The sequence below is a fragment of the Dysidea avara genome, chromosome 10, assembly GCF_963678975.1.
Source record: "Dysidea avara chromosome 10, odDysAvar1.4, whole genome shotgun sequence".
Classification (NCBI taxonomy): domain Eukaryota; kingdom Metazoa; phylum Porifera; class Demospongiae; order Dictyoceratida; family Dysideidae; genus Dysidea; species Dysidea avara.
In genome coordinates this window covers 7,371,117-7,387,859 of record NC_089281.1, presented here as the reverse complement: position 1 = coordinate 7,387,859, position 16,743 = coordinate 7,371,117, and the positions used below count along the sequence as shown (strand labels likewise).

Below are 16,743 nucleotides of genomic sequence, written 5' to 3'. Positions count from 1 at the left end.
TGTTTAGAGGCTCACAAAAGGTTGAGTGCGTTGACTGTCACAATAACACAACAGTAAAACCTACCCAAATTCAAAAAGCAAAAGGTTTATTTTCACGCCAGTTACTTCAACACAATTGTATCAAATACGGTGTAAGTTAGCGGTGTCAAGTTCAGCACGTTTAGAAAGGAGAAGCCATCTTGCCGCTTATTTTGTCGAGGATCATCGGGTTATGCATTACGTAATTTACTATTAATAGAAGGGCGGGTACTCAGGAGTGACCTGTTTCGAAACCTGATTTAGTTTTGTCATACCGTGAGGTGGCTGAACCCTGAGCAAGCAGTTTAAAATGAACGTTTCGTGTAAGTTGTTTCGTAACATTTAAATGACTTTCTATGTTTCACTATTTCTAATTAACGCACAATACAGGTGATACGTTGAGCGGGTGTCCGGGTAGATACTGTGGTCGCTTGTCAAATGGTGATGGAATGTGCCAATCATTATGCAGGGTAATTTAAATTAATTCTCAATGCATCCACAATAAATTGAGTATAATATTTTTTACTCAGGCATGTCCGTTAGGACACCAAATTACAACACTCAATGATATTTGTACTCCATGTAATCAAGATGCTGATCTTCGAGACTATATGTTCTTTGTGTTCATGGTTTTGTTAACACTCAGTGGACACCTTGTTATCCTGGCCGTGGAGGCAATCAAGGGACTGAAAACTCGGCTAAGTATTATGTAAGTTACACATGATTAGTTTGTGCTGTGTATTATATTACTTCCCTAGAATAACAGCCTGTTCTTGTATTATGGAATGTATTATAGCAGCAATACTCACGTTACTATTGTTTGAACCTTATGGTATGATGCTGTACTGGGGATTTGCTGTTATGTGCAATTCTAGGTGATGTAGTGATTAAATCCTGCGGTGCTAAGCAAGTTAGTGATTTTTATCCAATTTTCTATAACCCCATACCAGATTTTGTCCATGAACTGAACTGTGTGTCAGAAGTGGTTCATCCATTGTAAGTTTTTTTATTATCATTATTATTATTAATTAAATGGGTTGTGGATCTCTTTCAGGTACTCATTTGTATTTGTATTTCTGGGCTTCAGTCTGCTATTTCTTGTCTTATTTCGCGGTGTTGCGAGCTATTTGATGAGGTGGTGCTTCAGAAAGAAGCTTATTAATAGAGCATCAATTTTTTACTCCTTGATTTGGATTCCATTTGTTGTCTTGTTTCATGCCATATTTGCTGGATTAATTTGTGAGTAATCTTCAAAGAAGATTGATGTAATAATGTATCTATACCCTATTCAGATTTTTCATTCGATTATCTTAGTTTAATAGCCGGCACAATTGTATTTGCAATTATATCAGTTGTAGCACAGAAAGAAACTGAGGTAGGGATGTAATTATTTCTTAGGAGTGCTTGTAATGTTATATGCCATTTTCCTGTTACCAAGGAAAGTTCATATCACCATGATGAAGTGAAGTTTAAGGTAAAGACCTTTAGAAATGGTTTGAATGTTTTTATCACTTTTTTGTAGTTTGCATTCAAGTTGTGGAAGAATCCACTCTATTTGTCATTTGGTGTAATGTGTACTCTTTTTACAATGACGGGAATTCTCAGTTTGACAGATGAAATTGACAGTAACACTTTACGGCTACAGTTGCTGCCTGTAGCCATCACTCCATTTGTCACTTTTCCACTTCTTTCAACATTTGCTAATCCAGACCACTACCTCACAGCTTGGGGCTCACGTCCAAGAGGCTACAATGGACCCCTTTCATGATATATCTTGTATACTTGTAAAATTCGATTGTGGGATTACGCATATAAACTGTACAATTTTTGTAACTACTGTAATAATGGTGGACTTTATTTCGGCATTCTGTACGGTTCTTCCGATAGTAATTGTCTCGGTGTTATTAGCATTAACGTGGAGTTCGTTTAATGGTCGCCGCGCAGGGCTTCGTCCCTTGGCGCGTTCAGGTCGAGGTGCAGGTAAAAAATCAAGGAGGTTTCGGCAACATACTAAAGCAGAATGGGAGGATAACAAATTATATAAAGCCGAAATGTTAATTTTGCCGGTGAGTCTTTGTCTGGAAGATACAACTCCAATAGTACGTTCACTAGAAAAAGCAGACTAATGAAGAGGCAAGTGCAGCTAATTCAAGTACAGAACTTTCTGTACTGGCAAGAAAGCTTCATAAGCCCTGTCTTGTGTGAGTATACTACAGCAACTTGGAGTGTCTATGTACACATTTGAACTCTTTAGATGCCGTGAACAAGAAGCTAAGAGAAACTGCAGGTTTGTCTTGTGTGTGATTACCTGGTGATTGTAAGGTTTCAAATTTAATGTTCAGTGGTATCTATTTACTATTATTTCTTGAGCAAGAACTTTTACTCAGTCTGCCCAGCCCTGTTTATGGGTACCTGATGTTTACTGGAGGTATGATTTACTTGTCTCACAGGTTCAGGTGCCTATTCACCTGTGAGACATGATACAGCCCTCTTGTGGGGTTCCAAGAGTGTGTTGACTTGCAGGCACATGAGTACAGTGTATGTATATGCCTTTTGTATAATTATATGTAATGTAGTTAACATACGTGTTTAGGTATGAGAGGTGTGCAGTGTGCTGTCGTATGGATAAGGACTCAGTCTGCCGAGCCCATGGAACTGGTTATGAATCAGCGATGGCTCAGATAGAACTAGCCCTAACTCACCAATTGTACTGTGTTGATATCAGGTAGACCTCTACTACTAGTGTAAACACTTCAAACCTTATGCTGTAATTTAGCTATGCCCAGATACAGCAGTGTCCTCCAAGGTTGATAAAACTTGGGAGTACTCCAGTAAGCAAACACTGTTATTGTTCATGCAAAGGGATGACTTACTAGATTTACTAATATCTCACAATTTGGTATACAGTTAAAGATGTTTTGCTATAGCTCCAATAATGTATCTTTTCAGAGTGTCAAAAATGCAAAAGTTTTCTAGCAAACTCATAACTGTTATTTGTACAACTTCAAAAAGTTTTTCTCTTTGAATATTCAAGAGTTTTATGATTATTATTCTTTACATGTGTTTTGTGTACAGCATAGTCTGAATTTATCCAACAACTGTCTTAAATCTCTTCCGGACGAGTTGGGCAACTTAAGCAATCTAGTAGAATTATTTCTCCAGTACAATCATCTACAATATCTACCAGTTAGCTCAATATACAATTAATATATTTTGCATTCATGGTGCCTTAGGATTCATTATGTAAAATCACTACATTAGAAGAATTGGATGTCAAGAATAACAAGTTGACGTTGTTACCTGTTAACATTGGACAACTACAAAATCTTGTCGTCCTAACATTGACCAATAATCAGCTAACTGAAGTACCTAGCAGTATTGGTGATTTGACAAATCTTGAAGAGCTCAGCTTACAGTAAGTGATAAATGTTACTACAGTATAAAAGCACTTGGGATCTTTGGTCCAGTATAGAGATCCTCTTTTTAAGCAGCACTTGTCCGCATGGTTAATGGTTCTTTTTCTTGGTTCTTTGTTTCTGTTTATTTCTTTATCAACAGTGTCTAAGGAAAACTTTTTTTCTTCAGGCCTATTAGCCTGAACATTGAATCCTTAATGTAGGGAGCTTGTAAAAAAGGCTTCACTTCATTGTCATTGTGTAAGTTGGAAATATAATGCTTTTACCTTTATAGGACACAATGTATGACTACAATTTTGATTTCCTAATATAATTATTGCCTAATAAGGAGTATTTCTATATAAGGCATTGAAGGGTTAGTGAAGTAGCTTATATGGCACATTAGCAATGAGCCTTATCCACAATGACGTTTGATGACATCACAAGAATAAAATGGCCACGATAGTTGGGGACTATTATACAGGTGCCTATGGAAATAAATTTTCAATTGCTCATATTTCAGGTAGGCATGGAGATATCAATCATTAACCGACAGGTATGGTTTTAAAGTAACAATAGCTATTGTAAACGTACACTATTTAGAAAAAAAAATGAAACACGACAAAACTCGTTCTATCGTAATGTCTCAAAACTCAACTGTACCTGTTGTTTATAGAACTATTATCTTCTTTCTTGGCTGAAATATGAGCAATCAAAAATTTTTCTCCATAGGCGCTTACCCTCAACTACCGCAGCCATTTTTATTCTTGTGATGTCATAAAACGTCATTGTGGATAAGGCTCCTAGCACATGAAATGGTTCTATTATATTTGGTGATTTCAATAGTTCAAATTGCTTGATGGAATTGCCTAAAGAACTGTGCAAGTTGACACAACTTCAGGTAATGATTTATAGCTATATACTAACAAACCTTTAGTATACTCTTCAGGTGTTATATGCTGGAGAGAACAAGCTGAAATGTCTGCCAGACAACATCGGACGTATGTCTGGTCTTTCAGAGTTTGACATATCTAATTGTGAGCTGACAAGATTACCAGAAAGTTTGTCAAATTGCACTTCTCTCACTAAACTACGGGTGTCCCACAATCAGTTCGTAATGCATACTCTACATTCATACACAACACGTACCCTGCTTTTCAGGTTATCAAGGTTGCCAGCCAGAATTGGCAGTCTTAAGGAACTCAAAGAACTTCACATGAGAAAAAATCAACTAAAGTACTTTCCTTTTTCTATCTCTGAATTGGACATCTACACAATTAACTGTAAGAAAACAACTGCACATTATTAACACACAATTCCAGTCTTCATACACAGCTCTATACAATCCTCTACTAGAGGATACCGACATTGAGATCATCAAGAATTTGATCAAGTCCCCCAAAGAACTTGTTCCTACTCTTGTTGAATTAGCCGGACGAATGGTAGCTAAATACAACATACAACGGAAACCAGGAGATCTTCCTAGACGACTAGAAGGTAATAAAGTTTTACTGTTTTAATTTATAAAAGTCACTTTCCTTGCAGTGATGCTGTGTAATGGAGAATGGTGCACCAGTTGTGGTGGACCAATTTTTTTCCACTATAAATCTGAAATCACTTTTGGCTGTGTTGGAATATTTCGAGTCCCTCTATATTCTATTACTTGCTCACCACAATGCCATATATAAAATTGTTGTAAATGAACTTTCGTCAATGAAACGTGCATGTGCAAATTTTAAAGTTAATGTTCGAATGTTATTTCTTTGTAGCAAATTTCCAATATAGAACACCACCCAAGATCAGTATTTCACACAAAATCACTACAATGGCAATAATTCTGTTCTGGAAGATTCTGCAACACCACACAGAATAGAGGTAGCTTATAAGGCACACACTAAATAATTATGTCGAAAACTCACTTGCATCCAATTTCTGTTATGAGTCGTCTTGACCTGCTTACTTCTTCATCTGTTTCAGCCAACTGTAAAAGAATAAAGTTTCAACCACACAACTCTGGTTATTAAATGCATATACCATATAGTAAGCAGTAAAAGAGTTTGGCGCAAATCCACTAGAGAAAATTGGCGGGAAAAACTTTTGGTAAAGGGTACTCCACCTTAATTTCTCTTAACGTGTTATCTGATCAAATATATACGATAGATTGTTGAGGGTGACATAAGGGTGTGTGATGTATAAACGCACCACGTGCAAGTGTCATTCGATGTTGAGTACAATGTTTAGTTGTTAATACAGTGAATTCAGGCTCCAGCAGTGCAAGCTAGCTATCACACATACCAAAGCATTTGGGTGAATCCCTCACAGGGTGATGAACTGCGCCTCCTTATCTCTTGGTAGTGGTTTGAAATATTGCAGGACCGATTTCACAACATGGTCTCATCATGTGATTGCTAAAATAATAGGCAGGAAAAACTTTGCTGATTGAAACACTATTCGCCAAAGTTTTTACTATACGGTAGATATTAAGCACACAGACAGGGTGTACTTGTGCTAGATACCTCACCTGCAGATATACTAGTGAGGGTATAGATTGAAGTAGGGGATTAAATGTCCACTAGTACATCTGCAGGTGTAGGCGACCTCCCTCGTTTCCCTACCTTTTTTCTATGATCCCTAATCAAAATTAAAATTCCTAATACTTGTAAAATAAAGATAGGCACTTTGCATAGTGGCTGCAAAACTACAGGCCACAGCACTTTTTTTGTCTCCCAAAAGAAAGTAAGGTCAGATTCCTGAAATGTTTAAACTGTCCCTTGCAAAAAAGAATTATAGCAAAAAAAAGAAAAAATTCAATGCTGTGACCAGGATTCAAACGGGTGTATCCATTCACTGGACTGGACTACTGGACTCAAGTTTTTTGTTTGTTTGTTTTCTTGCCTACTTAAACCACAATAGTGTTTTAGAAATTGACACCATTTACCATGAGACTGCACATTACTCACAAAAACTGCACTAAAACCTCAGTGTAGTTTGTCATCAAAAATACTTTGGCTGCTACTAGCGATGATACAAACACTGTGTATGCACATTGTTATAATACATCTGTCTGTCTTCCTTAGCCTTCTTTTGTAAAACAGCACACATTGACATATTAAGTTGTACACTATGCAAGAAGAAATGATAATATAGCATCACCTATAGCCTTTCAGTAGTTTGCACTGCTTTGTCTGCTCATTAATTTATAGTGCTTGTGAAAATATATAGCAACAAGTGCAGTGTTACAGCTAGGAAGGTATTAATGAAGGCTGCACATATTTAAAAACAACTAACTACATTAAGTGTAACGAGAGTTCAAACAATTAATTATGAAGTCATGCCATTTAATAGACCATTAGCTTGATCATTATACAAGACAAGACATGGAGAGCCTGTCATGTGTGGTATACTACTTCACTTTTAGTGGTTGAATAAGGTGTTTGAGCAAATTTTTGTGTGAGTCCAGTAATCCAGTCCAGTGAATGGATACACCCGATTCAAACCTGGGTTTCCGTGGCCACAACGCAAAATACTTACCACTATAATATTATCACAGCTGTTACATTGGCAAATGTAAATGTCATATATTTTTAGATATCCAGCAGTCATTTTTGTTACAGTTATTTAGAGAACCTCTCTAATCATTTAGAGATCCTCTCCAGAGGTCCCATAGTGGATTTTAAAGACCTCATTTTCTCCCAAAGATCAAAGGGTTTTTAAGCATACCATTTTCTAAACAATGGAATCGACCCAGGTTTGAATCTTTGTGTTTGTAACCAAACCATGACAGCTGTGTGACAGTATAGTAAGTATTGTGGTGCAATAACCCAGGTTCGAATCCTGGTCACAGAATTGTTTCTTGCTTTTGCAAAGTAAACCTAAAACATCAGACATACATTTGTAACTATAACTGCCGTGATACACAGTACTAGTGTGCATTGTGGCTGTAGAAACTCATGTTGGAATCCTGATCGATCACAGTATTTTTTGTATCCTAATGGCCAATTCCTAACATCACATATACTGTATAGAGCAAAACAGTGGCGGGGGAAAACTTTGGCGAATGACTGGCAATTCGCCAAAGTTTTCCACCTCCAAATTCCACACGAATCACGTTAAAAAAATTAGAATTACCGGTACTCGCAATATTGTGTTTAAAATAGTACAGCTGAAAACGTTTTGTGTGTTTCTTGGTCTAAAGTGGCGACAATGTCTATTCTAAAGTTTGGTCGTCCCTTGAAGGGAAAAGGGCCAGATTTGCCTGAGCCAACTGGGCCATTAAGTGAAAAGGTTCCTTCCACCGCAATAGCCACAGCTAATGCCAAGATGGAAAAGGCTCTCGAGGAGGACAAGGTGGACAGAAGTAAAAGCCAGCGAGGCCCACGAGGAAAACCATATCTATTTCTGACAAGAACACAAAAGTTTGAAATCGGCAAGCGAGCAGCTGAGCATGGCGTTACCGCAACAATGCGCTACTATAATGAAAAATACCGGGACCTTCAGCTGACTGAGACTATAGTGTTCACAGGTTTAAAAACGCCTATAAGGATGACATGAAATTGTACCTTGGGGAAAACAGATATTGAATTTCCAAAAGAATTGCCTAGCAAGAAAACCGGCCGACCATTGGCCACTGGAGACGAAATCGATCAGCAAATACAGCAGTATTTATTGGATATGAGGAAGAGAGGCTTGACTGTGAATACACGTGTTGCTATTGCTGTTGGAGAGGGGATACTGCTTAGCAAAAATGCGGGCGCCTCGACAGAAATCTTAAACAAAAGAATGGGCAAAGTACTTGTTCAAACGAATGGGATTCATTAAAAGAAAGGGAAACACAAAAGCTAAAGTAGATGTTGAGAAATTTTGTGAACCCAAAAGGTTATTTCTCCAAGACATCAAAAGTGTTATCACCATGGATGAGGTACCAGCGGAGTTAGTGATTAATTGGGATCAAACCGGGCTCAGTTATGTACCAGTCTCAGAATGGACTATGGAAAAGGAAGGTGCTAAGCGGGTCCCAATTAATGGCAAAGATGACAAGCGCCAGATAATGGCAGTTTTTGGATGTTCTTCAATGGGTGATTTCCTTCCGTTGTAATTGGTGTATCAAGGAAAGACCACTAAATGCTTCCCTCCTTTCAGTTTCCACCAGACTGGAATATCACACATACAGAGAATCATTGGTGTAACGAAGGCACAATGGAATTGTACATTACCAAAATTATTTTGCCTTACCTCTTTGAGACAAAAAAAGGTTGAAGCTTGATCCAAAGTACCCATCGTTATTACTTTTTGATAATTTCAAGGGACAGTGCACCGAGAAGTTGCTCAAATTACTTGATAATAATATAATGTAAACGTGGTTCTGATCCCAGCCAATTGTACGGACCGATTACAGCCCTTAGACCTCAGCGTGAATAAAGCTGCAAAAGAATTCTCACGCAGAAGTTTTCAAAGGTGGTATGCTCTGCAAGTTTGCTCACAATTGGAGGGAAAAACCTTAAAGGCACCAGTTGATCTGAGACTCAGGATAATGAAACCACTTGGGGCAAAATGGCTGGTAGATCTCTTCGACTACTTAAAAGGCAAGCCTGATATCATCAAGAATGGTTTCAAGGAAGCGGGTATACTTGACTGTGTCAATTCCAAGTCACAGGCATAGACTCTCCATGGACTATATGTACGTCTTTTTCTGTACCAGTTATCTGCCATTTATTGCATCTAATGTACATGCTTTTAATAATTACTTATTAATTTAATAATCACAACACCTAGAATCACAGTTAATTTTACATAATGGCAAAAAAGTTCATGAACATACAAGTCCCCAGTTAGGGGAATGGGGTAAGTTCTCCTTGTTCCAAGCAAGCCACGAAATGTGATCTTAATGAGTCTTGGTGAAATCTCTGCTCAGAAGGATTTTGTCCATGTGCTAATGAGGTAGCAAATGCAACAGCAAACAGACCACAATCTTTGGTCCCCTTTTGTTTCTGTACTTTGGGGGCTTTAATGTTCTTGACAGGTAAGGACTCAAAGAGTTTTTAAACATTTCTCCTAGTTTCTTTGTCAACATTCTTAAAAGCTGAATCATAAATGACAACAGAATTTCCTCCATCCCCAATGGTAGTTGCAACTATCCAGTGGTGACGACTGGCACAATGAATGATTTGAATCACCTTTTCTTTTGTTTCAAGTGCTGATACCTCTTTTTGCTGCAATAGGGTAGATTTCAACCCACCCAATTCAGGAAATTGCACCTTTAGTAAGCTTTGTGCTAAATTAAAGTGAACATCAGACAGTTCCTCTCCCATGATGATATATTCTGTGTCAAGATCCACTTATCCTAGCTTTTTGCATGGTGGTTCATAGTATCATCAGTGACAGTAAGTTTACCAGAAGAACCATCCTCATCCTCAACAACGATCGTGGGTTCAGCATTAGATGGGCAATCATTACCGACAGCATTAGGACCATCATCATTACAAACAGCATTAGGACCATCATCATTACAAACAGCATTAGGACCATCATCATTACAAACAGCATTAGGACCATCATCATTACAAACAGCTTTAGGTGGACCATCATTATTACCCACAGCATCAAGTAAGCCATCATCCTGACTACAATCATTAACAGCAGCTTTTGATCGGCCATTCCATAAAACATTAAATACGTCCTTAACCACCTTTTTAGCATTCTCCCCCAATGAGCAATCCTTTGTTCTGAAGATATAACGACAAGGGACTTCCAAGCCACCTTGGGGCAGGTCACTGGAGTATTGCCTAGGTCCAGTTACGATGCACACTATAGCTCCCCCACGACGTATAAATACTGAGCAAACTGTCGAAATAAGACAGGGTACATGGCCCACTGTCACACTAATCCGACCAGTACTACTCTGATCAAGAACTGCCATGGCAAACGTATCCATGGGATTGCCAGGTTCTCTTTCACACTGAAGCTCTCTTCCATCAATAGGAGCATTCCTACCCACGAACTACACTAGCCAGTGTGAACTCGTGCATCACTCTCGCAAGACACGTGCTACAAAACTTTTAATTGTGGGTTTTCACACATACAGGCATCACGTGACTTATATGCGTTTGCTCGAGTGTGTTGGAAGAAACCGATCTTGTGAGTGTTTTATTCGCCAAATACCTGCATGCATTAAATTCGCCAATGTTTTACACCACCAATATTTTAAGCTATATGGTAATACTGTTTGACCTTTAAAATAAAACAATAAGAAGTGAATATCCCTGCTGTGCTACACTCAATGCACACTAGGGATATTCACTTCTTATTGTTTTACAGTATTTGGACATACTCCTGTTTCAGTACTTTTTATCGCAGCACTACACACTGTCCCTACAATTCCTAATACTTGTTTGTGAACTTTTTTTTGCAAGCTCATGACACTAAATAGCCTGCTTTTCACAACACCAGTCACAATATTATTTATTGTACGATGGGTGAAAAGATCAAAGTGAAAAGTGTACTTTTATTTCCATGTTGTACACCTTTCAAAGGCCACAGGTGTGCTGTGTATTCTAACAGTGCCAAGAGTGCTGTATTTTCCGTTTGATCTAATACAGCACAGTCTACACCACAGCCCCAAACAGTAAACATTGTACCCACAATATGTAGTAAGCCATGATACCATTCCTTTTTCTAAACCAAGAGTACAAAAGACAACATGTTACAAAACCACCCTTTCTTTCCTAAATCAACAACAGGGTACAGTACAAAACCTGTAAAACTCATGAAGCTACAATCACTAGCTGTCTATTTAAAACAAACATTGATAGTACAGTTGCTAAATGTTCTGGAGAGGTTTGGTTGAGTAGTACCACTACTAGACTGAGTAGAGCTAGAATGAGCAGCAGACGTCATAACAGCAGGCTTCTCTTCAAGACCACTAGAGCAAAAGACTGTATTACAGAGATCTTTGTATTGGTAGAATTTGATTGAACTGTAGACATTACATCAGAAGCACCAAGATTACACTCAGGCTGTACAACAGGCATCTCGGTCTGGTTGATGATACTTGTCACATGCTTCCTTTGCTGTTCTGATGTACGTTCGTATGCCCTCAGAACTTTAGTACTTTTATGCCCGGAGGTTTCTGCAATGATCTTTTCTTCTATTCCACTAGTGAACATGCGGGTAATAGCCGTAGCACGCAATGAGTGGTTAGTGTATCTCACTTCAATGCCCGACTCCTTTGATAAGCATGGTAAAATGTTTTTAATGGATTGATACCAACTCTTTGTCTAGTGAATGCAATATCTCCTTCACCTTTGCAAAACTCCTCATTCACCTTCATGTAAAAATACGGAGCATTACATGGAAGGAGTGACAAGTACTCATCTAATATCTTAACGACACACTTCTGATTTCCTGGTAAAGCATATGCACGAGTAACCTTGTTCTGTATGTTAATATCTTTGAACCGGTGCTGGTTATTCTTTGAGGCTAATTCTGTATACTCATAATATACTGAACTATTGTACACGGTCTTCTCATGAGGCATACGGATAAAAAGTGATGGAATCAGGTCACGCTGCTCCTGCACTCCTCTTAATACAAAATTGAGCCCCACATAGAAAAACACAGTGCACTGTAATATTCTAGGTAAAGAAAACCCAAGGAGATCCCTTTACCAAAATATATCCTTGTGATCAAATTCAATTACCTTTGCACTATTCTTAGTTGCTCCAATTCCTTGCCTGTGTAGGTTACTGCACATTGTATCCAGTGTATGTAACAGATCCTTAAACCTATGATCACCTTTATCTAGGATCGAAAATGGAGCTTTATTCTCCTGGAATACACGATTCACTCCACTCAACAATGACCTCAAAGTTGAAGGAGGATATTGTGATCCGTCAGTCCTCCACTTCTAGTACAATCTTTCATAGGCGCTGTAGCTGCTTTCTTCTCAGTTGCCTTCCTCTTTGTTCAAAGCGATAACTGTACTTTCTTGGTTATTGAACCATCATTACTGTACTCGACATTGCTCTCACCGCTCAACATAGCCAGAGAAGTGCTACCATACTCATCGAAATCCATAACAGATTGCACGTCTGGAAAACTTGATAACCATTCCGTCACATCACTAGTCATATAACTCAGTTCGCTATTAGTTCCCTCGTTTACTGACCCCAAACATGGCAGCCACTCTTCACCAATTCCTAGATCAAATTGTTCAATAAACACGGGCTTCCATTTGATAAGTGAAGGGTTAACAACAGGCAGTTCACTACAACTCCTTGCCATTTCCTTTTGTAAACACCATAAACAAGTGAATAGGTACACCGGTTGAACCAGTTTACCCAGTACAATAAACCAGTTAAAGCACCGCATACGCTCATGCACTATGAAAAAAATAGCACTCGGGCATGGTCTCGTGTTATTTTTTCCATATTGCACTCGCGGCAGTGCTTTAACTGGTATATAGAGTAAATCACAGCACTATATACTAGATTATGACTCATACAATAACAACTGGTTAGTGGGCATGGCTATACATAAGCCTGCAGACAGACGTGGATTCGTGCATACCTACAGACTGATTAATGGGTGTAGCTACCATATATGCCTACAGTTATTTACATAAGTGGGCGTGGCTCACGAAAGAAGCAGGGCTATGCTATGACGTGTTACTACACATCCACATCGTTACACTAATTAATTTAGCACGAGATCCAATCCAGGTCAGACCCAAGCGAACCTGGATTACAACTCGGTTTTAACACTGTTACTAACATATTAATTTTATTGACTTACACTGGCTAGTTCACCGTGAGTTGCTCTCACTGATCTACCAACTTCGTAAACCACCAAGCCACGTGTGTTCAAATAGTTGGGTGAATGCTAAACTAACCATGCGTATTCGAATAGTTTGATACACCCGTAGATGGAAGCCCTGCTGTAGTCCATTAACACTATCAGCGTAGAACCTTGACTGATGGTCATGGTAAAGAAAGATAAAAGGCGCAAGTATTGTATGTTTATCCAAAGATTTTTTCTTCATCGAATTAGAAACATTTCTGTGAAAAAATTAGGAGTGTAGCTGTAGCTAGTTTTCTGCTACACTTGTGTCACACAGGCAGGCATTAGAAAATTCTGTTGAATTTTTTTTTTTTAATTCTGTAGCAACTTGACAGAAACATTTCGGGTCGATCTGAAGACACTTTTGGGCTTGATTTTACCCAACCAATACTGTCGTCATGTTGTTGTGAGGAAAAATCAAGGCAGGTTTTTGGGTTATATTATATCACGGGCCACGCTCACACCTTTGATGTCCCTACCTATACAGTACTATCGTACTGTATGGTACAACAAAAAACAAAAGAAATGAAAAAAGAGGAAAAAATGCTGTGACCAGGATTCGAACCTGGGCTTTTGCGGCCACAGCGCACACTATACTATCACAGCTGCTATGGTTCCATCAGCAAACACAATTACTCTTTATGCCTAACAAGATTTTTTTTAAATCTGGTCTCTTGGACCAGGAATTTGAAGTTCAAACCCGAGCCATATGCAAGGTGAATGGTGGCTACAAATAGGAGAATAAAACCTTCAAATAACATTAATATCTGAGGTATATAAACTTAAAAGTATATCTTGGGTTGTAAAGTAACCAGGAAAACAGCATTAGGGAGAGTTGTACTATATGACTTGTTCCAAACAACAAAAAAAACACTTGGTGGAAAACAATACATATGTAAAAACATTGAAAACCAAACAGTTTGTTCAGTGCCTGTGTTATTACAAGTAAGCCCACCCAATACTGTATAGGTATATACAGATACACATGTAAACATATCCTATCCTAACTTGAACTAACACTATAGTATTTGAATATAAAGATAGTTACTTACCCTGTCTTTTGTTCTCAGTAAGGTGGTTCTTTGGTTATGTAATTCACCCATTACATCAACAGCGATAGTATCTGCAAGACACTTCAAGCTGGCAACAATATGATAAATGCTACATCATCCAACCTGTCTCTTCTGCAACAGCATGTGTTCTTGCTAATGCATCTGATGCTGCATGTAGTGATTTGGTATTCTTCAACATCCTCTGTCTCTGATTATCATCAATTTCCTACAGAAGAAACAAATGTTTAAAACCAGTGATGCAATCTTGCCTCACTCTTATTCTAGTGTCATGATCATCAGCTAATAATTCACTGCGTTCTGATTGTTGTCTCTGTGTAATAGAGTGGTGATTGCTAGACTAACACACCAGTGTATGTTAACCATGTTTTGTCTTAGTCGAGTTAACTCTGCCCTGTATCGACTAATCCTACGGTTTACTTCCACTTGGTAACTGCCAGGTGCATTTCGTAACTCAATTTCCATACTACGCAGCTGCAGAACAGTAATATACAGATGACTGATGTTTAGTTCATCACTCACATATCCATTGGCCTCCTCTATTACTCGATCTGCTGACCGAACTTCTTGTCTCCGCCGTTCTGCAACAAAATTATTTGTAACAAATTTATCCTGTACATGAAAGAGTGGATATTGAGTAATTAAAGTTAACGTTTATAGCACATTAACTAATAGTTCGTCTGCCATGATTGGTAGTACCCTGGGAGATGTTTTTTCAAGGCAGAGTAACGATATGTTGTTTGATATAGAATAAGAGAACTAACCTCCTCGTAGTTCGGGTAATTGATGATAGACGGTACTCTTGAGTTGGTCTAGCAGCTTAGTCAACCCATCCTCTAAGTTTTCTAACGTCTCAGAAGACATCTTTATCTTTGGTCGATACAACGCATTAAATTAATAGAGTACATAATTTTATTCTAATAAAACATACGTTTAGCATTGCAACCAAGCGTTCTATTTAACGGACAAAAATAAATAATAAACAACTCTGTAACAGTTCTACATTGATGTCCGGAAGGAATCATACTCCAATAATCTCTTGTCTCTTTCCCCCTCCCATGTACGCAGCTCACTCAGTGACAAAACCTCTCTCATTACCTTCTCCATTAGCACGTCACAGTCACCAAACACACGAACTCCTAGTTGTTCACCTTTATCAGTGGAATAGCAGATATCATCAAGTCCCGTTTTCTGCCTGTTACATATGACCAGCCTCAATGGCTCCTGTCCACTCTCAACCAGCTCACAAGCTGGGGTGACTCGTAGCGTAGTTCCTAGGCACAAGCACAAGTCAGATTTCGCAGCATGATCTTCAGCATTTGAGAAAATCTGATCTTCAAGATTGTCACCAAAATTAATGATGGAGTCATTAAGAAATCCTTTACAACCAGACTGCTCACATTTTCTACCAGTACGATGGCTTAAACCACATGTCTCGCACTGCTTAGCATGCTTGGGTTTCTTAATATCAGCCTTCCCACTATCTTCCAATTGTTCATAGTACAGGCTAGCAGAATCGTCCAACACATACGAAGATCGATGGTATCTGTGGCCACACTTTTCACATACCTCAATGAAGACATTTCCATGTAACTCTGATAGCTTTTCATCTGAGATACCTGATAAGCCATGTAGCCCGTCACCATTTTGACTGATAACATGTTTCAGAAGACCCACATCTACTAACTTCTTCAGAGCTTCGTGAGTGTACGTGGGTCGCAATGATTCATAAGGGACACCGTCCTCTGTAACTGAAGAAACTGACTCATTGGACAACATTCTCTGTAGTGAGGTGTTAGGGCTGCTGGCAGAGGCAGCCACTTGTAACGTCGCAACAATTTGTTCTCTGTCCTGTTCAGTCCACTTTCCACTCTTCCCTCTGTAATCCCCAATTCCAGCTGCTGTTGAAATTCCAGCCCCAGTGAATGCAATACAATGCTGAGACTTTTGAATTAGTTTGGCAACTGTTTTAGCCTTCTTCTCAATGTCTTCTAGTGAGTCGTGGTACTCGACTGTTTTGGCTGCATCTTTAATCATCATCTTTTCTTCTGCTGTTATTTTGTAGGCCGCCTTTTTGATGCTTCTCGTTCTTGAAGTTTTCAACACGTCTTCCCAACATTGTGTATGAAAGCGAGCAAAACCAGTGTCACTCCAAATAACAACACAAGCATCCAGGATACGAGAAAACCCTTTTTTAGGGATTGCTGCTTGGATTTCCACGTACTCATTCGACGAAAGTAATCCCGATCCTTTGGTACAACGGCGAAAACAGCAATCACCAATTTTGTCATGGTTATTTTCTAGAGAATCACGTCTCCTCTTACAAGATGTACCCTGCGCCGTTGTCGTTGAAGAATCCTCAACATCGTCATCATGATCAGATCTTTTTCGTGACATTGTTGATCACGTGATGTCTACACTTCAAA

General features: G+C 38.7%; 5 protein-coding genes across 8 annotated transcripts in view; 2 read left to right on the top strand and 3 right to left on the bottom strand.

Moving 5' to 3' along the window:
* LOC136269071 (protein phosphatase 1A-like) overlaps nucleotides 1-224 on the bottom strand; it is a 4,087-nt gene extending 3,863 nt beyond the window's left edge. Inside the window, exon 1 of the mRNA XM_066064533.1 lies at nucleotides 65-224. The gene's annotated coding sequence lies outside the window, so the exon portion shown is untranslated. The remainder of the gene's footprint in view (nucleotides 1-64) is intronic.
* On the top strand, nucleotides 184-1,875 carry LOC136269072 (JNK1/MAPK8-associated membrane protein-like). The gene is made up of 9 exons (XM_066064534.1): nucleotides 184-341; nucleotides 409-488; nucleotides 549-727; nucleotides 777-850; nucleotides 894-1,014; nucleotides 1,073-1,257; nucleotides 1,311-1,393; nucleotides 1,457-1,492; nucleotides 1,541-1,875. The coding sequence occupies exons 1-9, from the start codon at nucleotides 329-331 to the stop codon at nucleotides 1,784-1,786; spliced, it is 1,017 nt and encodes a 338-aa protein (XP_065920606.1). The 5' UTR covers nucleotides 184-328; the 3' UTR covers nucleotides 1,787-1,875.
* On the top strand, nucleotides 1,863-5,254 carry LOC136269068 (leucine-rich repeat-containing protein 1-like). Of its 4 annotated transcripts, XM_066064528.1 has the most exons (12): nucleotides 1,863-2,084; nucleotides 2,131-2,219; nucleotides 2,273-2,305; nucleotides 2,612-2,743; nucleotides 2,795-2,849; nucleotides 3,094-3,204; nucleotides 3,252-3,433; nucleotides 4,260-4,314; nucleotides 4,363-4,523; nucleotides 4,575-4,696; nucleotides 4,749-4,910; nucleotides 4,959-5,247. In XM_066064528.1, the coding sequence occupies exons 1-12, from the start codon at nucleotides 1,863-1,865 to the stop codon at nucleotides 5,099-5,101; spliced, it is 1,467 nt and encodes a 488-aa protein (XP_065920600.1). In that variant the 3' UTR covers nucleotides 5,102-5,247. The 4 variants fall into 4 exon arrangements, with proteins under 4 accessions (XP_065920600.1, XP_065920599.1, XP_065920601.1 ...); XM_066064527.1 differs by having other exon boundaries at nucleotides 4,363-4,696; nucleotides 4,959-5,254; XM_066064529.1 differs by having other exon boundaries at nucleotides 1,945-2,084; nucleotides 2,273-2,556; nucleotides 4,363-4,696; nucleotides 4,959-5,251.
* Nucleotides 2,970-15,238, bottom strand: LOC136269074 (vesicle transport through interaction with t-SNAREs homolog 1B-like). Its single transcript, XM_066064537.1, has 8 exons — nucleotides 15,082-15,238; nucleotides 14,840-14,898; nucleotides 14,681-14,791; nucleotides 14,574-14,630; nucleotides 14,423-14,525; nucleotides 14,300-14,370; nucleotides 5,333-5,394; nucleotides 2,970-5,265 (listed from the first exon to the last, which is right to left on the bottom strand). Exons 1-8 carry the CDS (start codon nucleotides 15,179-15,181, stop codon nucleotides 5,169-5,171), a joined length of 660 nt encoding a protein of 219 aa, XP_065920609.1. The 5' UTR covers nucleotides 15,182-15,238; the 3' UTR covers nucleotides 2,970-5,168.
* Nucleotides 15,207-16,743, bottom strand: LOC136269070 (NAD-dependent protein deacylase sirtuin-6-like). Its single transcript, XM_066064531.1, has one exon. It carries the CDS (start codon nucleotides 16,712-16,714, stop codon nucleotides 15,317-15,319), a length of 1,398 nt encoding a protein of 465 aa, XP_065920603.1. The 5' UTR covers nucleotides 16,715-16,743; the 3' UTR covers nucleotides 15,207-15,316.

What these genes read in the sequence shown, in the direction of transcription:
- LOC136269072 (XM_066064534.1), top strand. An exon ending in TCAGAAGTGGTTCATCCATT is followed by an intron (nt 1,015 to 1,072) that starts GTAAGTTTTTTT and finishes GATCTCTTTCAG; the next exon opens with GTACTCATTTGTATTTGTAT. An exon ending in TAGCACAGAAAGAAACTGAG is followed by an intron (nt 1,394 to 1,456) that starts GTAGGGATGTAA and finishes CCTGTTACCAAG; the next exon opens with GAAAGTTCATATCACCATGA.
- LOC136269068 (XM_066064527.1), top strand. Translation starts at nt 1,863, where the DNA reads ATGGTGGACTTTATTTCGGCATTCTGTACGGTTCTTCCGATAGTAATT. An exon ending in ATCATCTACAATATCTACCA is followed by an intron (nt 3,205 to 3,251) that starts GTTAGCTCAATA and finishes ATGGTGCCTTAG; the next exon opens with GATTCATTATGTAAAATCAC. An exon ending in TCTTCCTAGACGACTAGAAG is followed by an intron (nt 4,911 to 4,958) that starts GTAATAAAGTTT and finishes CTTTCCTTGCAG; the next exon opens with TGATGCTGTGTAATGGAGAA.
- LOC136269074 (XM_066064537.1), bottom strand. Translation starts at nt 15,181, where the DNA reads ATGTCTTCTGAGACGTTAGAAAACTTAGAGGATGGGTTGACTAAGCTG. An exon ending in TAGAGGAGGCCAATGGATAT is followed by an intron (nt 14,792 to 14,839) that starts GTGAGTGATGAA and finishes ACTGTTCTGCAG; the next exon opens with CTGCGTAGTATGGAAATTGA. An exon ending in ATAACAGAAATTGGATGCAA is followed by an intron (nt 5,266 to 5,332) that starts GTGAGTTTTCGA and finishes GTGGTGTTGCAG; the next exon opens with AATCTTCCAGAACAGAATTA.
- LOC136269070 (XM_066064531.1), bottom strand. Translation starts at nt 16,714, where the DNA reads ATGTCACGAAAAAGATCTGATCATGATGACGATGTTGAGGATTCTTCA.